We start from the raw sequence: 19,040 nt of genomic DNA, 5'->3' as shown, positions 1-19,040 counted from the left end.
CTTCCCCTGGTCTGGCCAACAGGTTTTTAACCTGTTTGCCAAACAAAAGAGAGCTGTGAATTCAAACCAGCCTTGCTCTGCTTCTGGAGTAAAACCCTACATTCCTCTCATGGCAGATTTTCCACCCAGAAGTGGTAGGACAAACTCCCAAGTCGTGTGGAGAGCTCGTGTCTGCTGGGGAGAAAAGCAATGCCTTAGACTCATTTCTCCACTGAGGAGCTGCAGGATGCCATGTAGCGTCCTCCACACTCTCAAGCAACACCAGCTCACTTGTGCTTCCCTAGGACCGAAATATGACCATTTGGCCAGTGACCATTCTGACCTAAAGGGCTCTGGCAGCTTCTGGTGTCTGAGACCTTCTCTCTGCACAATCCTAACCCGGTCAGGATGGTGCCCTCACTCTGCATCACAGGATACTTTTATTTCGGTGGGATTGCTCATTTCACCTCCAGCAGCTGCTGACTTGTTCTGGAGCAAGGAAAGGGGAAGTTAGGATGCTTCCACCCCACGTATTTGTTTCCTCACCTGGCATGGTAACTCTCTGCTGGGAATTCTCCTTCGTTAACCTCAGTCCATGGTGACCTCAGTCAACACGCTTGGTGTGACCACCACACGCCCTTCACACTTACCCTGTTGTCACTGCCCCATGCAGCTTCTGGCCTGGACACAGCCATGTCCCAGCTCAGCCCCTGGTTTCACGTTAGTCCGACTTCCCAGACACGTTAAGTCAATTTAACAGATTAACAGGCAGCTTCTCCTAAAACTAAGGGCATTGCAGCCATTTGGGTGCAGAAGGTGCCTGCCGTGACCCAGGTAACTGGCAGGTATCTTTCTCTGGCAGCTCTCTGGTGCAGGATGGCATCTTCATCTCTCGTGGTGCTTGCAAAAGGCCCTTGAAATGCAAACTGTCCTGCAGAACACTCAGAGCACACACAGCCCCACAGAAGCAAATACAGCTAAACAATCCCTCAAAGCCAACCCATGACCCGAGCCTGCCCCGTCCCGTAGTAACTTGTGAGAACACCCACAACGACTGAGACATCCAGGGAGCCCATCAGTTTTTTTTCTTGTTTAATTATCAGCCAACCAGGTCACAAAATAATCCCTCCTGCAACACACAGAGAAGCCTGAACTGATTGCCAGGGCTCTGAAAACTCCCTAGTCTTGAAGACTTCCAAATCAAGATTTAGAGGCGAGCTTTCTACCTCTGAGCCAGGTTTCTGTATTAATTAGACACACGGGCTTCTCTCCTCATGGATGCCACCTTTGGGTCCCACCAATGTTTTCATTATATTGTGTTTGACCCAGTTCACACGGTCCCATTGGTTGCAGTGGGTTACAGCAAGGTCACCCCTTTCAACCCTCACTCCAGAGATGCCATGAGCAGCAAACCTTCATCTCAAGGCTTTTAATTACACAGCACATCCCAGCCTGTGCTGGTCCTTTCTGTAGACTGAGCCATGCAAGTTCAAAGCCCAGCAGGTCCTCACTCTACCACACACTTAAACACAGCAGGAAGGGACAGCTGGGAACGCACCCTAAACCCAGGGGGCTGTCAAAGGTCTAGGGATGGCTACAGTGACTATCTTTCTAGCTATGATGATCTGATTTCTTTCCTGGGACCCTTTCAATCTTGTGTAGCATGAGCACTCAGAAGCTGGTGAGAGCCAAAGACACCCCTTCTTGTTCATTGCTTGGAAGACAGTGCTTTAGTTCGTGTTGGGGTTTTGTTTCGTGTTAAACTCAAATGCTACCATCACTTAGCAAATTTTCTTGGCCTTTTGAAGACTTTACCTCCAACACCCCTAGTGAATTTAGCTCTCCAAATGTTTAAGGGTTTGCTTAGAGAGGTGTGGTGCAAGAACCAACTTTCCATACCACTCGCAGCATATCCTAGGGAATATAAACTGCCAGGGAAAACAGATGCAAATGCATCCCTGGATTTGACTGTGCTCCCTGTTTTTTTCTCAGTAAGGCTGTATCTTCTTCAGCTGCCAGCTTCAATTTTCAGAGAAGCATGTCTGATTCTTAAAGGATGAATGACCCAGACATCATCTGACCCATCTTAAAATGACGTTAGCTACCGTGTGGTTTAGTGATTTCCATCTGGGATTACTGTGAACTTGAGGAATCCATGAAAATTAAGAAAATTTCAGGAGATCAGAGAACTTTTCGTGATGAATACACAAGAACAACTTCTGAATTATAGGTCAAGTCCTCTTATGAGGGCGATGCCGGGGGGAGGGATCACATGTAGCATTTCCCTTTCTTAGTTTTCTCCATGTGCTTGGCCTGCAAGAGCGAAGGAGGAGCTTGGTGAGAGGTGTAGTTCGGATTCTGGTATTCAGACACATGGCAGACCTCATAAATGCAGAGTTTTGGTATGCAAGAAGTCTGCCTGTTTGAGCAGCTCATGATTTTACTAGTGCTCCTACTTCAGCTTTGCAATTAGCCTGAACATCTGGCCAAACAAAACCATAATGACATGTGTGAGAGTGGCAGGACAAACACAGTCACATGCATCCCTTTCCACCAGCAGAGAGGTAGCTGGGGGGGGGGGTGTGTTAAGAAAGTATTTTGGGATATGACAGGACACTTTCCCTGTAAGTTTTTGTTTTATCTTTGAGGGCTTAAAAATAAGTTTTGGTGAATGTGGAGAACACTCCCTGCACGTGGCTGGCTCTGATAAGCTGGCTGGGAGGCGAGGAAGGCGTGTGACAGAAGCAACGCTGCTGCACTGCCCTGTACTCATAAACGTCCTTTGTATGAGGTTCCACTGCCACAATTTGATTTCAGCACGTGGATTTGACCTCTTTTCTCTTATTTACCTTTGCTGTTGTGGTTTTCCCCCTTCAATAAATTCAGGAACACATTGTTGTGCTCTGATATGCCCAAAATACAAGATGCTAAATCTGAGGACTGCTGTCCTCTCAGAGCGCAGTACCTGAGCTGCACATGCTTTATTCACTGGTACCCGACCTCGCTCCCTGCTCACCCCTCCTCTGAGGCACAGAAGCAGCTGCATTCCTGCTCATGAGCTGGGCAGCTCTGTGGCTGTGGAAGTGACACCTCCTCCTCCCAGGCAGTGGAAGACCAGAGAGTCTGCGGCGTTCAGTGTGGACAAGATCTTTCCCTTGTTACCCAGAGCCATGTTTGAAACACACCTTAAGAAACATACACTCAGGCCAGAGACAACCACTTCCCACGTGTCCCAGCAGCAGCCCACCAGAACACTCCCATAAATAGGCATTTCTGAAGGAACACTTTGCATCGCCACAGGCGCGGAGCCCGGCTGCAGCAGGACTCAGTGCTGACTGTGCAGGCACAGACCCTCACCCAGGTGAGAACTGGGCTGGTTTTGTGTGTGCTGACCAGCACAAGGCCCCTGGCAGGAGAGGGTGTTTGGCACATTTGAGGCAGCAGCGTTGAGGTTGGTGTTACAGCGACGTTGTTCAGGACATGGTGCCTGCAGCATCTCCTTGCTGACCCCTGGAGCACACACTCAGCTTCACCCGAGGCTGCCCCGTGGCGTGCACAGGCACAGGCAGTGGGGCCATCCAGAGATGCTCTTCCCAAGCACAGCCCTGGCTGGAAGAGATGGGCACAGCCTGCTGCACTTGGAGAAGGCAAAGCTTGGCCTGAATTGTTGAATGGTGAGGCAAGAACAAGGTCTGGGGTTGAGGGAGGGGAGGAATCTGGCATGGTCATGCTTACACAGCAGCAGAACCAGTTCCCACTCCATTTTAACTTATGGAGGAATGTCTCGTGTACGTTCACCAGAGGCTAGTAAGGAAACTCTCCTTACACCTACTGCTTGTGCAAGTTAAAAACAGCTGTTGGTTTGCTCTGCTACACCCTATTTCATGTTCTTGGTGCATTAGCATTGGCTTAGTTTTCTTTAACCTCTCAGATGAGTCCTAATCTTTCATGATGACACCCCAAAACAGAGGCGTGCTGCACACATCTCAAGCCCAGCCTTGAAAGTACAAGAAAAGTAGGGGAGCCAAGCACAGGCTTTGTGAGAGGCTGCCCCAGCACAGGGGTGCTCCAGCACCACCAGCCACCTGGCACTGCTCAAGGGCTGCTCTTGACCTTGGGGGTGTCCAAGGCTGGAGCACCCTGTCTGTACCTGTCCCTTATGTGCCCTGGAGTAATGAAGGGAAGGAGGGATTAGTTGTTTGGCCCTGTCACAGGGCCTCCTGCTGCAGCCTGTCACCTCCCAGGGGATTATTCTGGTGAAGCCAGAGGCTGTTTATTTGGCTTTCGGGTTTTGTAGCTTGGCCCACACCCTAGCATCTGAAAAGGTTTATCAACAACTCCACCTCTGTCTTTTTCCTGTTCTTTTGAACCCTGCAGTGATGAGTAGTGCACCTAAAATGTGGTCTCTATTCCGTAAGGATAAATATAATCTGCTCCCAAGTCCCTGTGCTTGCTCTTCATGGAAAAAAAAAGACTGATGAAAAGAAAGGACCTGGTGATCTGCCAGTATTTCTGACAACTTGGACAGCAGTATAAAGCCATAAAACCACAGGGCACAATGTAAAAAGATTTGCTACAAACCAACCACAGCTCTGCAATGATCTGCCTAAATAATTATCAGATCCTTGTTTAACACCTCTGTATCAAACAATTGGTTCAGGGAGGTAATTTATTTAAAATTGCAAATCAATATTTTTTCTGAATAGTTTCTACTGAACCTGCTTCTGTAACCATCCTGGGGCTCCCTGGAGTAACACCAGGGCTTAAGCTTCACATTATTACAGCACTTACCTTTCAGCTGTCTGTAATAACGTATTTGTTGTTTTATACAAGAGCTGGGACTGAACTGGGCTGGAAAACAAAGGCCTGGACAGCCAGGGAAGTGCAGCCAAAGTGGATGTGAATGGGGTTTAAAAACCCTCGGGTTTGTTTTCTGGTGGGCCTTGGCCACGTGCTGAAGGAAGGGAGGGAGGTTACCTGGTCTCAGGGGGCTTCCACTGTGCCATCAGTGAGACTGCATTGCAAACAGCTTCCAGCACAACCAGACTTCAGTTGTACTACTTCTGCTTTGATATGAAATTAAAAGCCTGGGATAGACATGGGCATCATTTTTTTTCTTAGCTTTCAACCAACCTGGGGAATTGTTTGGGCATAGGTACTTAGTGTGCTGCATGGGAAGAGGTACCTATCTGAGAAGATAAGGAGAATAGATTTAATATCTCTTAGTTCAGCAGGTGAAGACATGAAATACAGAGCACCTCAGAGAAAGGATTATTGATTCTATGCACTGTTTCTCAATGAGCACTCAGATCATGGAGCTGGTTTTTGCAAACGTTATCTCTTAATGCACCTGTCCTAAGAGTGGTAATCCTGTTAGACAAGTACACAGAAGGATCAGACTGAATCCATACTAAAAAATAGTTGGAAGGGTTGTTTTTGCTTGATCCAGGAGTGAACTGGAACCACTAATCTGAAGGGTTTATGGAGCCCAGGCTGGGCTTGACTGTTTTTTTAAGGCTTCCAGCTCTCTAGATAAAATTAAACTGAAAATTCACATGAAGAAGCTAAAAGAAGACTGTGCCAGTAAGATCCTACACAAACAGGAAATGATTGTGCTTGTATCAAAGTTGGCTCTCACCACTGTTTTACCACAGCGTCAGAAATCCTAGAGCTCTTAATTCTAGGTGAAAAGTTTCATGCTGAGCCAGGCAAGCAAGGCAACAAATTTAAAAACCCAACATATTAATAGTCCGTTTATTTAAACAAAAGACTCTTCTACCATGTGGAAGTTACAAGAGAGATTAAAGCAAAACGGGTGAAAATGAATGGTAAGTAACACACATCTCTGCAAGGACACACTCCTGCTGAACAAGGGATCGGGCCTTTATACCTGCTAACACGTCTCCTGTAAGGCAAACTAAGGAGGTGGTGGAGTCACCACCCCTGGGTGTGTTTAAAAAAAGGGTAGATGAGGTACTTGGGGATATGGTTTAGCTTCGGATGGGAATGGTTGGACTTAATCTTAAAGGTCTTTTCCAACCCTGTGAGCCTGTGAAGAACCGCGGCATCGCCCTGTCCCACACGCTCGCTCTCTCGCACACACAGGTTACAGGAAATGACATCACGCCACCGGGCACAAACCTACTTCCAGGGTACGCGGCGGTTCACACAGTGACGCGGCTTTCTGATGAGTCTGGGCGAGGTTGGAAGTGGGACCCAGCGCTGGGCCTCGCAGCTACCAGCCCTGGTAGATGGGAGAGCTCCTGGTCAGCCTGTCGTCGCCGCTGGTGTTGCCCTCGGACAACATGCTTATAGCCTCGTCGGTCTGCTGGCTGTCGCTGGTCGAGATCTTCTTTGAGTCGTGGAGGTTGGTTTGGTAGTTCACTGGCGAGGGGTAGGTATTTTCCCCCACAGTGGATGAGGACATGGATTCCCAGGGTATCTCTCTTTTTCTCCATTTCAGGTCCACTCTCCAGCCCGTCCAGCCGTAGAAAGCCAGCGTGAAGAGGAAGCCTTGCATCGGGTTAAGGACCCCCTGGGAAAGAGAAGTGCAACACGAGTTACACCATCCAGGCTGCGTTCTCCATGTCAGCAGGACGCTCTGCGTGCACTAACAACTTCCCTCTCACAGTTGCTGCCTTCAAAATAAGCTATTTGCATGGAAATATAAAAAAAGATGTTGCTCCCATTGCTGACACAAACGAATTGGAGTGAAATACCGTGACCTGCTGCTCCGAAATGCCGAGGCCACCCCAGTGAACACGAACCACCAAACAGGGTTCTACCATGAATGTCAGCTGGTCAATCCCCTGGTGTGTTTTTCACTTTCCCCACAAGGTCTGGACTTTTTTTATTCACAAAAGCAAATATATTTTTCACTAGAAGCCAAGTCAAATATATGAGAGTGTACACAGTCAGGTTTTTTAAAAATAGCCAGAATTGATCTGTCTGGAGCTGCTGCACATTCCTGAGCCAGTGAAAATGCCCATCAAAGTGGGATGGAAAAACAGGGAGGGACATTGAAAAAGAAATTCCCAAGTGACTCAAAAACCCCAAAGTCTCTGTTCCCAGTGCTTTGGGATGCTCAGCACATAAATGGCTTTAGCTGTGTCCATTTTTCTCATGAAAAAACCCATTGAATTCTTTTTACAATGTAAAAAAAATAGCTCAGTTCCCAGACTCAGGTGAGCAAGAGCAAGGTTCCTGTCACATGAATGGGTCTGCTGTTAGAGGAGGAGCTTGTATCAAATCAGCTGCATCGCTTAACCCCTTCAATACAAAACTGCTCAAGGGCTTAACTATACAAAACAGAATAGTAGGGTCTTACAGATATTTTATAGCTCCAGAATAAACTCTCTTGGACAAGAAACCTGCAATATCACTTCTGAGAAATCCTTTGTCAAATATTCCAGTAGGAGAAAAGACTTTGTGGTATAGTAAGAGGCCAGCATCTTAGAGCTGGTTTTTGGTGCATTGCTTTCAAGATTTTTCACACATTTGTCCCCAAATAATTATTCAGATGTCATGATGGAAGATGCAATTACTCTTTAGAATGAAGAAAACCCTAGTTACAAACAAACAATTACCAGAAAAGGCCCATTCATGAGGTAAAACTTCTTAGCTTGCTTTATGGCAGGGACTAGCAAAATTAGACTAGAAATTACCTTAAAATGGGTGGCAAACACTCACAAAGAGAGTGAAAACTACTGTGAAGGGAGAAGAAAATTGGCCTTTGGTACCTTTCCGGAGAATCTTACATGCGAAAAGCACTCCCAGTGACTGCTCCTTCCTCCCTCTTACTTTCTGCTTTTCTTGCTTGATTTTCAGAGTGTTTATGCCCCCCACAAACCATAAACCACCCAACACACTGGTGCTGTTCCACCAGTCTTACAAAAGGGCTTTTCAAGGCGAAGCAACGTCACGGCTGGCCTACCATTATAATCCACGTGATCAGCGCGGCACTTCTGATGTTCTTCAGGGGCAATTCATTGATGTCAGGCTGCATTTCCAGATAGAACAAAAGGGTCTCATTGATGATATTGGATGACCAGCTAATGCAGGAGTAAAGAAGAACAAGATATTTTCACATATATATATATTTATATATGCGTAAGTAAGGTAGGCTTTACCTTCAAATTATATAAACTAGGATCACTAACAAGGAGAATGAGATACTTTTTAATGTTTAGTTTCAATCTGAAGGGACCAGTAGGTCTCTCAGATCACGATCAAAAACTAGGCAATTATGTACTAGTCCAGGCCTAGCCAAATTAATCAACATAACAAGAGAAAAAAAACAAAATTCAACAAACAGAAAACCAACCAAACAAAAAATGTTGACCTGATCACTTGAGCTTGCTGCAGAACAGTAAGTTGCAGGAAAAAATTGAGATGCCAGACAACTTTTATCCTAATGGGAACATCACACACACTGACTTATTTTGTTTGCATCTTCAAAGGATAATGCTCACAGATAAGGAGACCAAGTACACGCACACGTGTTACAAAAGGCTGCAGAAGCTCCAGGGGAGTTAAAATTTCAGGGTTAGATTACAGCAGACTTTCAAAATGTATAAAACATTCCCCAAGAAAAGGCATTAATTTCCCTCCAGAGCACTCCAGTTTACAGCAGCCAGAAGATAAAAAGGCAGCCTTTCTCCCTGCGCAGCCTTGTAAAGCAACACAAGATGCATGCACGTGCCCACATATAAAAAAGTTGAGTAGCTGTGGAGCCTGCTAAGTTTGGCCAAGTCATTCTACCACTCCAAGACCATTTCCTTCCTCCCCATTGCTTGCATTTCCCACGTAGGTAGGAAACATTTCACAGCAGTGACTGGTTCTTGTTGCGTTGTTGCACAGACCCTTGTAGTATAGATCAGCACTCCTGTCCCCACAGGGATTGGGGGATGAGAGGTGTAGCCTCCCTCCTTCCCCACTTCTCTAGTTCCCTCCCTTCTCTCTTCCCTATCTCTTTCCTGTCCAACCTCAAAATTCTATTTTCATGCAGAAAGATAGAATATGAAAAGAAAAAGATTAAATGATCAGAACTTTCCCATGTGGTCACATGGAGGTTTCTTTTCTAGAATATAACCCTGTATGTCCATTTGATATCCATGCTTTTTTTCACACACTGGGGATCTGCAGACCACAGAGGTGGCTGCATTATACATCATGAAGCCAGTCTTAGAAACACATTTATTGTAGGCTTTGGGTGATGTGTTTGGTGAGAAGACTCTCTGAGAATTCTTGAGTACAGAAAGCTGTCTGTCAGCCTACAGTGCTGGGGAGCTGCTGTTCTGCAGAGCTTTAGCCTATGTCCAACCTTTTCTTTTTCTTTCTTTCTTTCTTTTTTTTTGACTATTGTTTCTTGGGGTTATTGTTTTCCTGTTGCTTAAACATTTTTTATCATTTCCTCACAGCCTTGTGATGCTACAGGAGTGATTCAGCTACTTTGTGAACTAGTTTAGAACGGCTTCTTCCTCAGACATCTTCCCTTCCAAGAGTAAAGACAAACAAATGAAGCAACCCATCAGACCCTATTCTTGTCCCTGGCCCTCTCCAGCTGGGAAAGAAGAAAAAAAAGTCAGCTTTAAACAAAAAAATGCACCTCTTACCAAATAACGAATACCAGCATAATTTTGAAGAAGCGGATCTGGATCTCTGTCCCCAGACGTCTCTCATTCTCTGTGTAAATCCCTTGTCTCCCTTTCAGTAAGGAGGCAACTGGAAAGTATACAGTTATTTCAATTAATATATATGCATCTTGTTAGCTATAGGCACAAGGACCCAGGAGATGTCTGTAAAGAGGGAAGAAAGGAAGGGATGGGTTTGTCTCTAGCAGCAGTTCAGAAGTCGGCAGGACTGTCATCACGGGATCTCACATACAGCCTGATACTAAGGGAAAAGAAGTGCCTCCACTATGGATTCCTAAAATGGTTGATACCCCACTAGCTTCTTTTTCTTCTCTCAATCCCACTGAAAATAGTATGGTCAACAAACTTTTCCTTTATAACAACAGGTAGTGCTTACAGCTTCTGTACAATATATGATAATGTACTTTGTGTGACGTTTAGATGAAAACAGAATACTTGTTATTATGCACGTTATATTTCAGTGTGTGGTTGATACATGATTGGCTTCACTTCTAAAACATGAAGGTGTAATGCCAGGGAACACAGACAGTTATGCTGTGTGCTGTTCAGATATCACCAGGAACATACATATGCTCAAACACAGATATGCTTAGCAGGTATTTTCCCATAAAAAAGAGCAACTTTTTATAGGAAATACTTTCAAAAGGAACAGCTGTTCCTTTGAAAATGAGTATTTTACTGAGAGACACGGGGTAGATGGGATGAAGACTGAACTGAGAATACAGGGTCTTCTATTGCTGTTTTTTTATAGACAGTGTGTACAGGATAAGAGTGAATTCAGGTACTGCGAGCTCCTAGTCACATTACATGCAAGGAATGTGTTGAATCTGTGGCCTTTTTTTCAGTCTCATTTCTTCAAAGCCCTGGATAGTAAATGAAATGGGAACTTCAAGATACCACCTGAGTTATGTGCAATTCAAATATTTTCATAATCTCAGAATCAGGAGTGTCAAAATTCTCTTCTTATTTTATTATTTTGTTTTTAGCTCCAGGGCTGCCAAAAAGTTAAATCAACTATCAGATCTCACCAACACTATCTTTAAACCAGAATAAATTACATTCCAAAGTCCAGGTTGCTACCAATACTGCAGTAGAGTTAAGCATTGCCTCAAATAATAATTTAGTACCACACAAACACCTTTGCCAATCTGTGGTATAGGTTTTATAACAGCACAGCTTAAGTATGTCTTGAGTATATCAGTGTGTCTCTAGGGCAAATTTCCCATCAAGATGTTATCTTCCCTCTCACCCTTTGCTGTATCTTTATGATTCAGTGAGGAACTATCTATCTCATATCACTGAATACATGGGCAGGACTTTTTACATTATTGCTATGTTGCTACATAACACACACTGGCTGATGCTGGCCAATAGGAACATACCTGCTGATACTGTCCTCCTAAACAGGATTGGGTTGACCACCAGCACCAGCAGGAGTGGGGCATAGGTTGTGATGTAATGTGGGATTGCATGCTCCAGGCCATTTTCACAGCTGAGGAGAAACCATTAACAGCTTATGCAATTTTTCTGTCCACATCTGACAGGTCTGGGTATCCCAGCTATGCCACATTTCACTTAAAATAAATAGAAGAAATGAAGTAAACAGATGCTAAACTTCTGATTCATGTACCTTCACCACCAGTTCACATGGGACACACAGTTGGATTATGTGCATTTTTCTCAAATTTAAAGGAACAAATGCAAAGCTAAAACCAGGAGTGGGAGAACTGTGTCTCATAGACACCAACACAGAAGCCGTATCAGTGCTGCAGCATGCCCAAGTGCCTGCATTTCTGGGCATGTTTCTTCACAGCCCCCCAAAACTCAGGCAGGTATTTCTAAGATCACACTGACTCCATGGGACACACTTGTCAAGGATCTAAAAAGCCCAATATTTGGATGTCTGCCTCTAAAGCTGACTGAAAGAGATTCAGATGACTGCAGAGCACTGTGATTGCTCAGGGTGTTTGTTCCCAGAGCCCTGCTTACCTGGAGAGGGAAGGGTAGTAAAGCAGAGCAATTCCCTCCACGCAGAGCATCACGGCGAGTCCCCACGTCATCATGTGGTACAGCACAATCGTACTGCGGGCACCAAGCAGGACAGGTGTGATTAAAGACACCAAACCTTACACTTTTCACATGGCAACAGACAAATAGGAGCCTCGCTGCAGCAGAGCTTTACAGACACGAAATGGTGCAGAATGACACCAAGCACAGTAAACTGAAGGAAGCAGGTGGGGTTGGGGGGAGCCCCTGCAGAAAAAGGATGAGCCAAAGCGGTTGTTGAGGCTTGCACACAGAGGTCCTGTGTGCTGCTCCAACCTCCAGAGTGGAAAGCACTTTCTTATCCCTAAATATCCAGGAGGAAACCCTGCATCCTTCATTTCTTCTCCAGAGAGCAAATTGGAGGATTAAAATTTAAGAATGGAGCTAAACAGTCAAATAAACCTCCCTTTTGTAATTTGCAGAGAACCATCTACAACTTTGAGAGTTGGATACTGCTCCCACCTTAGGGACATTTGGATCTGGGTGTGTAGAAAGTCTCATTGTTTAATCTTATCTTAGAATCAAGCCCAAATGCACATGATTTATTTTATTTTATTTTATTTTATTTTATTTTATTTTATTTTATTTTATTTTATTTTATTTTATTTTATTTTATTTTATTTTATTTTATTTTATTTTATTTTAATTTTGGTTAGCAGAGATATGGTTAACAGAGATAGGTCCCAGTTTGTTTCAGACTAGAACTATGAGACTTCACAGATTCAGTTTTATCCTCCACAGGCTGAATTTCAGTCCAAAATCTCCATTTTGATAACATCCAGCTCAGTGTCATCTGGGAGCAGAGTCACATAAGTTGGTGTTTAGCAGTAAGTAACCAAAGGTCATTTTGCCTTCCTAACAACCACCTTAGGAACACCTTATGTTTTCTGTCTGCCATGAAAACACGGTGTTTTCCAAAGGGTTTAGGTTCTTCTTTTACAGGCATTGCAGCAAAATGTATCATAAATACATATTGTTCTTAAAAACTTTCAAATGGGATCAGGAGTGTAATATTGACAACACCAAGAAGTGGATAAAATAGAAAATCTGAGGGGAAAAAGCAGAGAATTATCTATATGAAATTCAGCACTTTCCCCTGCCACTTTCTTATTTTCTGGGTAACACTTTTTTGCCACAAGAATCAGTTTGAGGTACGGAGTAGGGACAAGAAGAGATACCTTGCTGCAATCAAGTTTATAGAGCCTCCCCTGCCCCCCATTTTTCTAAAAGTTAAATGAATTCAGATACATTTAAATCCTAGTTGGACATAAACAAATCAATATTGGCAATTTAAGCACTTAGCACACCACTCGTCTGTATCATTACCTGGTAACCGCATGAACATCAGATGTTTCTAGAAGCTTTGCTTCTACACTTAGACAGCTGCAGACAAACACGGACGTACAGAGTTGGAAGGAAAGTAAAAAACTCAGAGCTTTTAACTCTGGTGTACCTCAGTCCAGCTGATCTTCTTACCACCAAATACGAATCAACAGCATAGCAAAACAACCACCAGAAGCCAGCGCTATATAACAGCTGGATCCACATCTGCATGGAAAACAAAAATGCCAAATGTCACAGCTGCTTCCCCAGTACCACTGGGGATGGGGCAGGGACTCAAACCTTTAGCCCAGTGATTTGTTCTTTAAACCTGTGTATTTGCCAGCTGAGATTATGAAGTATAAAATCTTCCTCAAAATCACAGGAATAGCACTGCTGGAGCAAATGGGTCAAGTCACATGGAAATGGAACAGCGTTTGCTTTCACAGCTTATTCTCTGTTTTGAAAAGTTGTTATTTGCCTCTCCAGTCCTAACCCTCAATATTGTGAGTGAAGCCCAAATAAATTTATAGCAAGGATGTTCCATTTTATTGTTAAAAGTTTATCAGTTTCTTAGTAACTGAGGCATGAAAATGTAACTGAAGTCAGTCATCACCACAGTGTGCCTTTGCACCGTGGGATCTGCATGTGACAGGGGTTTTCTCCATGCACAAGAACCTGATTCAGGGACCAGTTACTAAGAAAGAAAGGTCTTTTGCAAAAGTATCACTTGCCCTCTGGACAATTTATCCATATTGAACTCCCTGGCTGATTTCTTCAATAAAAATCCAAAGGAAACAGGTTTAAGTCAAGTTAAATTCCACAGCACTCATGAGCTGACCCTATGCATTTTTCCCATGGCCTATACAGGGTAAGTGACCTTTCTTTGCTGCTGTTTATACATTCCAAATTTCTTCCCTACAGGAGCTGATAGGGAATAGTCTCCGTAGTCGCCTGGAACTATTTCAGTATTCATATTACCTTCCCTCTGAGCCCTCCTTCAGTTCCTATCTGAATATCCCTTATCACGGCTCCATTGTAGCATCATTTTACAGCTGGAAACCAACATCCTTGTTACTGAGCCAAACACAGAGTAGAGACCAACCAGTCCTTCCTCTGAAAGGCGAATCAAGCAAGGAAATATTTCCTTTGGCTGTGTGGATGTAGACCCTACCTCTATCATTAGTGGCACACATTATTCAGTATTTAATTCAAACATCATGACATTTTCCCAGTGCACAGGAGCCAGGAAATAAAATTCCAGTCTTCTTCCTAATGCAGTTTTATCTATAACATTCAGCATGTGACCTCATGGGCACTTTTACATATTTGCTGCAGTTGAAAAATGCACAATTTACTGTACATGCACACACATTCAAAAATAAACTGTGAGGTCTTTCCATCCAACATAGACAAAACAGTATCCAAAAATAATATACATCAGATGTACTTAAACACAAAATCTTCTATATACTATTTCATTTTTTAGCTAAAGGACACATCTTGCTACGGTGTCTGAGAAGATATCAGAGAGTGTTACTCAAAGAAGATGCCTCAAGGCCTCACTATTTCTATTGGTTTGTGGTTAAGTGGTTAGGTGAAATAAAACAATAGTAATAAAAGAAAAATAAAACAGAATCAGAAACATTTTATTAACTCACACAAGAATATGTTAGGGGATGTGTGTGGAAGGAGGATTATTTTTCATTCCAATATAATTAAATCTAAATTTAGCAAGTGACTCAAATTACAGCACTTAGCAGGAGCCCAAGAAAGGGGAAATAAAAATTGTGGTAGACCACTCTGCTGCTCACCATCCAACCTGAGACCTAAATGAAAACCAAACAGTTTGCATACAGTATCTTAGTCACTGTTTAAAAATACTACTTTTTGTGCTAAGGCACAGAAAACGAAATTTAAGACATAGGGAAACGTGTTTTTCAATAGGATGTTCCTGCTACAAGATAATGGAACTGAGAATCAACAGATGCATACAATGGGGATCTTATTAATGCTTATAAATATCTCAAGAGTGGGACATGAGGAAATGGCCAGCCCCTTTTCAATGGTCTGTGGGGACAGGACAAGGGGCAATGGCTTCAAGTTGAAGCACAGGAAGTTCTGCACCAATATGTGGGAGAATTTTTTCACAGTGAGGGTGACAGAGCCCTGGCACAGGCTGCCCAGGAGGATTGTGGAGTCTCCATCTCTGGAGATATTCGAGACCCATCTGGACACTTACCTGTGTGACCTGTCCTAGGGAACCTGCTTTGGCAGGGGGGTTGGACCCGATGATCTCTGGAGGTCCCTCCCAGCCCCTACAATTCTGTGATTCTGAGATGCTGTGAACTCATATTTGCTCCTATGGCACAACACTATCATGTCTGAAATTGTCATGATACAGGCATATAAGGCACAGTGAGTTCCATTTGGTACATTTGACACATACTATTTTATTTTAAAACTATTGGAGGTGAGTAATTTTGTTTACATGCAGAATATCTTCTTCCATACCGTAAACTTTTAATAATTCATTGGGCACCCTATGTTCCTGCTGAATTTGGGCTAAGTGACAATCTGTGTGTATTTTACATCCTCCATGTTTTGGTAAAAGCCACGGCCTTTTTTCTTGGGTGGTAAACTCACACTATATGCCTCAGGCAATCCTGAGACTGTAATATTTGAAACTGGTGTTTAATCTGCACTTTTGGAATACATTCCCATTTTCTTATGCTTGTGTTTTAATCCAGGGGATACTTAATTTGGCTGGGCCAGACACAGTCACTGAACAGCCATACAAGCAGCGATCTGAGCTGCAGCCTTACACAGTGGGGACGGACTTTCTGCCAGCAGCTCTGCGTCTCTGGGTATATTTATCCTGCAGTCCCTCTGTGTCTAAAACACACACTCCCACGCTGCAAAGGCTAATTTGAGCTACCCGAGTTGCTGGTTTGGTCCCCACCAAAACCACACAGGCTGTAATTTCTGCTGGAGAAGGTGGGCAGAACCCTCAAGTTACTGGTGTGACGGAGCCACCGGAGCATCAGCGATGCTGTGCCAGCACAGACCAAACCAGTGGCTTCACAGCCCATTTGGGAATGTCTATACCCTTATGCCTCTGTGTCCCTGACTTCAGTAGAGGTGTGCCTCCACTGCCCCAGCACTCCTCTGATGAGCAAGTACTACAAAACACCTGGGATTAATCTGACCTGCGTTGCCCTGCGTTCTCACATGCATGGTGCAGCATCTAGCACCCTGTCTGACCTGATTCAGGGTTTCGGAGGGAGGCATGAATGCACTTGCAGGGGTGTGGCAGAGGCTGGAACTATAATATCCAGGCTCTGACTCACAGACAAATTTCCCCTTGGACACAGCAGTTTGCCTTTCAGGCACCCTACACAGAGGGCCTGTCAGCTGGGAACAGGATGGAGACGACCTCTGTACCTACCGCGCTCCCCACGCAGAAAGCAGAAGGCCACACATCGGTCCCATTCACCACAGAAATGTTAGCTATGAAGCCTGGGAAGCCGAGCCACACACTTGACCTGAAGATCACACCTAAGGGGGAAAAAAAGGAAGCATTAATGCTTTGAATCTGCTGGCGTGATTTGGGTCACATGCTTCTCCCTGGCCACATATTTCACATGGCAGCCCAGCTTTTGTGCGTCCCCAGGAAAGCTGCGGCTGCAGAGGAGCACAGCAGGAGTAACTGTGCTACTGAAAGGTCAGTGCAATCACTGGGGGAGAGTAGCCCCAACAGTCTGAAGCTGCTGGGACTTGAAATGCTATGGAGATTAAAATCTCACTCTACTTAGAGATATTGTCATGCACTCCCCCCAAAAAACCCGGGCAGCATTTAGCAGATTGACATAAGGCAGTAGCTAGCTATTTACAATTTCACTGGCATATATTCATAGGCTAATGTTCATTTCTATATAATCCCTCATTGCAGGCAAAATGTTATTTCCCATTTTTCACTGTCTTCACTTTCACAAGCAGCTCTTTCCCTCTCTGTCACAGGACTGAGCAAAGCAGGGCTTCAGAATTAGGTGAGAACACTACCTAGTTTATCTATTGCTGGCCTCATCTGACTGAAAGGACATTTTCCAGGTGAATGTGCACACATTTTTTATACCCCCCCTATCGATTGTTTTAATATTGGTACTTATTATGTACCAGGAGAGAACCTGGCTCGGTATGAAAGGAGAAAGGACCTCAAATCCCACTCCCTTCCCAGGCAGTGAGAGAGACTTATGGAACAGTCACTACTTCTGTTATCTAATGAGAGGAGAAAAATGTTACTGTAGAAACAAACTCATTCTGTATTTTCATAGCATGTGTCTCAGTAATTTATACCTATGTTGTCAGTAAAGGCCATAGACTGACGGGACAGATTTAGACATAATACTTTCATTTTGACTCGTGAGTTTTGTTTTATTCTCTGTAGTTTTATTCCTCCAGCCTATCAGGCAGGGGCCGGGCACCGGGTTGTCCTTGATAAGGAAGCTTCTCTCGCATTTCAAAAGCCTGTGATCAGCATACAGAAGCAATGAAAACTCATTTGCTGTTGATGTGATGAGCCCAGAGAAGTGGCTGGCACACGAACAAGACTGTAAACTTGGTCTGAGAGGATTTAAAGACACATATGAAGTGTTTATCAATGGATGGGCTAAGTGTTTGATGTCAGCTTCACTTTTAAATGTGCAACCGTGCCTCCACTTTTACACCTTACTCCGAGAACTGGGCATTGTGCTGGATTTCAGTTTGTAGTAAAGCTGGGATTTTGCTGTACATTTGTGTTTGCTTCTAAAATATAACTATTAATCAAGACCTTTCTCCCCCAGAGGCCCATCATTTTCTGATCTCACTTAGCTCAGATCTCCCTGTGAATACATCCAGCACCATACCATTTCCCTCAGAAATTTCCATTGTCCACTCACCAGCTTCCCCTCAGAGCAACAAGAGCCTGCTACAGTACGGGTGAGGGACACGACGCTGGCGCTTACCTAAGCCTCCAAGGATGTCACAAATGGAGATGAGGAGAAGGATGGTGGAAGAAGAGGAGGCTTTGGGCATCTTCCTCAGGATCTGTCCCTTCTTCGGCAGGAGCTGCAGGACGGTCAGTACCAGACTCACTGCGGCGCTGCCAATGCAAACTCCGCAGAAGACTTCAGGGTGGAAGCTCATCACGAGCTGCGTGGCCCCATCCCGGTTTGGGCAGCAGTAGGTTTCTAACCTGGGAGAAGCCATGAAGCGTCCAGCTGGCAGAGGAGCCCCAGGAGCAGCAGGAACTGCTGTCGCGTTCCCAAGGCAGCCTTCGCTTTGCCTTCGCCCTCCCCATTAGTCCTCGGTGGTGAGAATCACGCGATTGATGGATCATGTGCTGCTGCTAGAAGAAAATCCCCTCGAGCTGCCTTTCTCAGCCTCTCCTAGCAAGGAGATCAGATCCGAACAAGAAAACACAGTGTAATCTGAAACATGCCCCATGCTTGCTCAGAGCCATTGGCAACAGTTCACTCACATATTTCTGCTTGCACAGTATCTGGTACAGGAAGACTTGCATTCACCAGAGCATTGAAGATGGTTTAAAATAAATAAGGATGCGGATACCACAGGAGAAGCATTACATTTTAATTGTGTTTCTCTCTAGCCCCATCCCACACACCACCCTTTAATTACTGAAGATTAATTGAAAAGATGAGTCCAGACACAAGCAGCCCCAGCGTTTACAGGGAGGAGCTGGGCTGTAAATCCACACCCTAACCCAAATCTAAATTTTAGTGATTCAACCCACCGGTCTCTGTAATTAAAATTAGAAACATGATATCCTATCACTGTGAACAGAGATTACATTTAGGAAGACAATATTAACCTCATCATATTTAAACCACAAGCACAGAAAGTCTTCTCTTTAGTCTATGCTGTCTGTGTTGGATCAGCTTGACATGGAAAATTCCAGGACTTTTGATTTCTTAAGAACATTTATTTTTTTTTAAATTTGGTATGAGTTTAATATGAAAACAGGAATCTGACCTGTAATAC

The 19,040-nt window shown here is 44.3% G+C and overlaps 1 protein-coding gene across 1 annotated transcript; it reads right to left on the bottom strand.

The window, feature by feature from the left end:
- Positions 1–6,214: 6,214 nt before the first annotated feature.
- Positions 6,215–18,248, bottom strand: GPR143 (G protein-coupled receptor 143; the record flags this gene model as incomplete). The annotated part of the gene is made up of 8 exons (XM_084279178.1): positions 6,215–6,514; positions 7,913–8,030; positions 9,594–9,702; positions 11,015–11,124; positions 11,622–11,714; positions 13,132–13,226; positions 16,447–16,556; positions 18,005–18,248. 8 exons carry the CDS (start codon positions 18,246–18,248, stop codon positions 6,215–6,217), a joined length of 1,179 nt encoding a protein of 392 aa, XP_084135304.1.
- Between the last annotated feature and the right edge of the window lie 792 nt (positions 18,249–19,040).

The sequence above is a fragment of the Gallinula chloropus genome (assembly GCF_964237585.1).
Source record: "Gallinula chloropus genome assembly, chromosome: 1".
Lineage (NCBI taxonomy): Eukaryota > Metazoa > Chordata > Aves > Gruiformes > Rallidae > Gallinula > Gallinula chloropus.
This window is presented reverse-complemented; position numbering and strand designations above follow the sequence as displayed.